At 48.7% G+C, this 3,965-nt stretch overlaps 1 protein-coding gene across 1 annotated transcript; it reads right to left on the reverse strand.

Annotated features, from left to right (window-relative positions):
• Positions 1 to 1,253: 1,253 nt before the first annotated feature.
• Positions 1,254 to 3,525, reverse strand: LOC309889002 (olfactory receptor 14A16-like; the record flags this gene model as incomplete). Its single annotated transcript, XM_082781661.1, has 2 exons — positions 1,254 to 1,458; positions 2,774 to 3,525. The coding sequence occupies 2 exons, from the start codon at positions 3,523 to 3,525 to the stop codon at positions 1,254 to 1,256; spliced, it is 957 nt and encodes a 318-aa protein (XP_082637787.1).
• Positions 3,526 to 3,965: the final 440 nt, after the last annotated feature.

Below are 3,965 nucleotides of genomic sequence, written 5' to 3' on the forward strand. Positions count from 1 at the left end.
GAGGCTGACCAGCCCTCATTCTCCACGGCATGAGGAATGGACCCTGGCTGAGGGTATTTGTGCAGCCTCAGGTTCGCCTCAGCACATGTACACGATGTGCATGCTGAAGCCTCAACTGTACCAGGCACATCTGGACTTCTGACTGAGCCATTCTGTGTCCCGCTGCAGAGGAACAAACCACCTCTCTGAGCTGGGCTGAGAGCCCTGGTCCTGGAGCTCCTCAGCCTGCCTTCTTTGCAGTGCCATGAGAAGTGTTTGGGTGCTGCACCCTATGGCGTTCCACTATTCACATTCCACATTCGCTCACCAGACTTCTTTCCCTGTTCCTCCTATGTCCCCTGGGTCACGGGGCTCTTCTTGTCCTGCTCACATCCAGATTTAACACTTGATCGCAGGGGGACTCCACCGGGAAGAGGCTCATGCTCTGTGGGCTCCATTCACTGCTGACCCCCTGGGACACACTGTCCCTGCAGCTCCCCTGGGCTCTCCTGATTCCTTCCAAAATCTGCTCACCTGCCACCAGCCCCAGCACATGCTGTAGTGCCACAGGCAGGTTAATTGGAGCCTCCTCACCATCTGCCTGAGTGCTGGACACCAACAAGCAACACCTGAGCCAGCACCCATACCCTCAAACACCCAGCTGGGGCTCTGATCACTTCACCCTGAGCCCATGGAGAAACAGGCAAAGCCAGGTCCCTCTTGGAGTCCATTTCTGGACTGCAATGTTCTTGACAGCAACTGTGAAGGAAGACCTGAGCCGCCAGGCACTACCCTGAGCAGAATCACTTTATGGGATGGAAATGCTGTTCTGGAGGCCAGCTGTGCCACAAAAATGCCCGTTGCCAGTCCCTGCCTGTGGTCACAGGATTGCCACACAGCAGTACTGTGACCAAGCTACAGGAACAATCAGGCTTATGCCAACAGAAAACACTCAGAAGGCGATTGTAGAAGTGGGATGAAAGTAGCTCTGGACAGACAAAACCCTGCTGCTTCCTGGTAGTGCTGCTATGGTGGGTCTCTATATTCCTCTTCATTTCCACCCATGGGCATTACCCTGGAACCCCCAGCAAAATTCTCAGAAAAAGCATCTCAGACACACTCTTCACTGCAGGTTCCTTTGTTTTGTTTAAATACGTGAGTAGGATCAATAATGACAATTTATATGGAAAACATTGTTGCCCTCATTAATAACAAACCAAAACCACCAAAGAACAAAAGACAAGCTTGGCATATCATGAGTTATATTAGCAGTGCTATTCCGGAGAAGACAGGCAGTACGTTACTTCTGATGTACACCCACTCATGAGTTTCTGCAGTGCATCCTTGAGCTCCTTGTTCCTCATGCTGTAGATGAGGGGGTTCATGGCTGGAGGAACCACCGAGTACAAAACTGTCACCACGAGATCCAGGGATGGGGAGGAGATGTAGGGGGGCTTCAAGTAGGTAAAAATGGCAGTGCTGAAAAACAGGGAGACCACGGCCAGGTGAGGGAGGCACGTGGAAAAGGCTTTGTGCCGTCCATGAACACAGGAGAAAAGAATGACAATTAAGCACGTGGATGCTAAAGAGAAACCAACCATAAGTACCCAAACACTCCTGAGGTAGGAATATGAGCAACAGATCCTGAGGATCTGCACATAGGACAGCAAAATAAATGCAAAACACTCCCCAAACAAAACAAAAATACTAAGTGTGAGAAGCCCCATTTCCCTGAGGCCCCTTTAAGAGTCTTTTTTTAAAAAAAAAAAAAAAAAAAGAAAGAAAAAAAAAGAAAAGCTGCAATGAGGTCACCCCAGAGACTTGACTTCTCCAGGCTGAACATCCCCAGCTCTCTCAACCTCTCTTCATACAAGAGTTGCTCCAACCATCTGATTAAATTTGTATCCCTCCTGTAGTGAGTTCACTTGGTAAGGTTTTGGTAGCAGGGTGCCATAGGGGTGGCTTCTGTGACAAGAAACCAGCCAATCAGAAGAATCAAGCCAATAAGTGATGGCATTTGCATTTCTGTGAAAACATATTTAAGAAAGAGTAAAAAATAAGCTGCTACACAACAGCAGCTGGGAGAGATAAGAGTGAGAAACTTTTTTAGTTTCTCACTGCTCCAGTCAGTTAGTTAAATCTCAGCAAGTGATCTTAATCTCCCTACACTGAATCTGTTTTGCCCAAGACTGCAAATGCTGTCTTCTACCTGTATCTTCAAAAAAATGATAAAAAAAAAAGGAGCCCTTTCCACTCTGTTTTCTTCGGCTACTCCTTTGAGGAGGGGGTGAAAGTGTGATGAGTGTGATGTGCTGGAGCTCAGCTGCCCATTGGTGTGAAAACACCACACTGCTCAGCCATGTTATTGGCATCAGCTTTGAAAGAAGAAGCAGGATTTCAGGCAGTCTGTTGGGGAGATCCTTTTTTATTAAGCAGATGATAAGAGAGAGTACTGAAAAAGCAGTTTCATTCCTCAACGTACGGTAGATATACACATTAAAAAAAAAAAATCTAATAAACTAATGAATGGGAATGACAACAAAGATAAATGTTACAATAATGATCATGAAACAAGTACCCAGGAAGTCATTTGTGGGGAAAAAGCAGTAATTTCTCACTTTTCAGAAACATCACTGAAATCATATTCCTAATGGCACACTTGAGCTCCTGGTTCCTCATGCTGTAGATGAGGGGGTTCAGTGCTGGAGGCATCACTGAGTACAGAAATGACACCATCAGGTCCTTGCCTGGGAAGGAGGCTGAGGAGGGCTTCATGTAGGCAAAAAGTCCAATGATGACAAACAGGGAGACCACAAACAGGTGAGGGAGGCACGTGGAGAAGGCTTTGTGCCGGCCCTGCTCAGAGGGCATCCTCAGCACGGCCCTGAAGACCTGCACATAGGAAAAAAGAATGAAAAAAAAGCACATGGATGCTAAAGGGACACCAATCATAAGTACCCAAACATTCCTGAGGTAGGACTGTGAGCAGGAGAGCTTGAGGATCTGGGGGACTTCACAGAAGAACTGGTCCACAGCATTTCCTCCGCAGAGGGGCAGGGAAAATGTATTGGCTGTGTGCAGCAGAGCACAGAGAGCCCCACTGCCCCAGGCAGCTGCTGCCATCTGGGCACAAGCTCTGCTGCCCAGGAGGCTCCTGTAGTGCAGGGGCTTGCAGATGGCAACGTAGCGGTCGTAAGACATGATGGTGAGAAGGGAATAGTCTGCAGAGAGGAAGAATAGAAAGAGAAAGACCTGGGCAGCACACCCTGCATAGGAAATAGCCCTGGATCCCCAGAGGGAATTGGCCATGGCTTTGGGGAGAGTGGTGGAGATGCAGCCCAGGTCGAGGAGGGCGAGGTTGAGGAGGAAGAAGTACATGGGGGTGTGGAGGCGGTGGTCACAGGCTATGGCGGTGAGGATGAGGCCGTTGCCCAAGAGGGCAGCCAGGTAGATGCCCAGGAAGAGCGCGAAGTGCAGGAGCTGCAGCTCCCGCGTGTCTGCGAATGGCAGGAGGAGGAACTTGGTGATGGAGCTGCTGTTGGACATCTGATGTCTCTTGACCTTGAGGCCGGTCTAAAAGGAAATAAAAACAACATTTGTGGAGACATAATATATAAAGGAACTTTTCATCATTGTTGCAGAAATTCACTCACTTGCAGGGTTTCGTGCATAATGTTTTGTGTATTTTTTTTGTACTTGTCCTACACACCTGAGAAGTTCTTTAAGGTAGAAATCCTTGGTGTACTGCCCACCAAGTGAAATCCTGGGGCTCCTGCAAGGCAAAGGGTCTGTCCCTCAGGGCAGAGTGAGGACAGAAGGTGTATCAATCAGTCCTGGTCTCAGCTGCCCCATGCAGACACCTCGGGAGGTTGGTCACACTTAGGTGTTCCTCTGACTTGACCCTTAATGCTACTGAGAGCAGAGGAATCCAGGTTCAAAGTGCGCATCTCCAAAGCCCTCGCCCAACTCATCATATAGTGAGAGCA

The sequence above is a fragment of the Aythya marila genome, assembly GCF_965140915.1.
Source record: "Aythya marila genome assembly, chromosome: 31".
NCBI lineage: Eukaryota > Metazoa > Chordata > Aves > Anseriformes > Anatidae > Aythya > Aythya marila.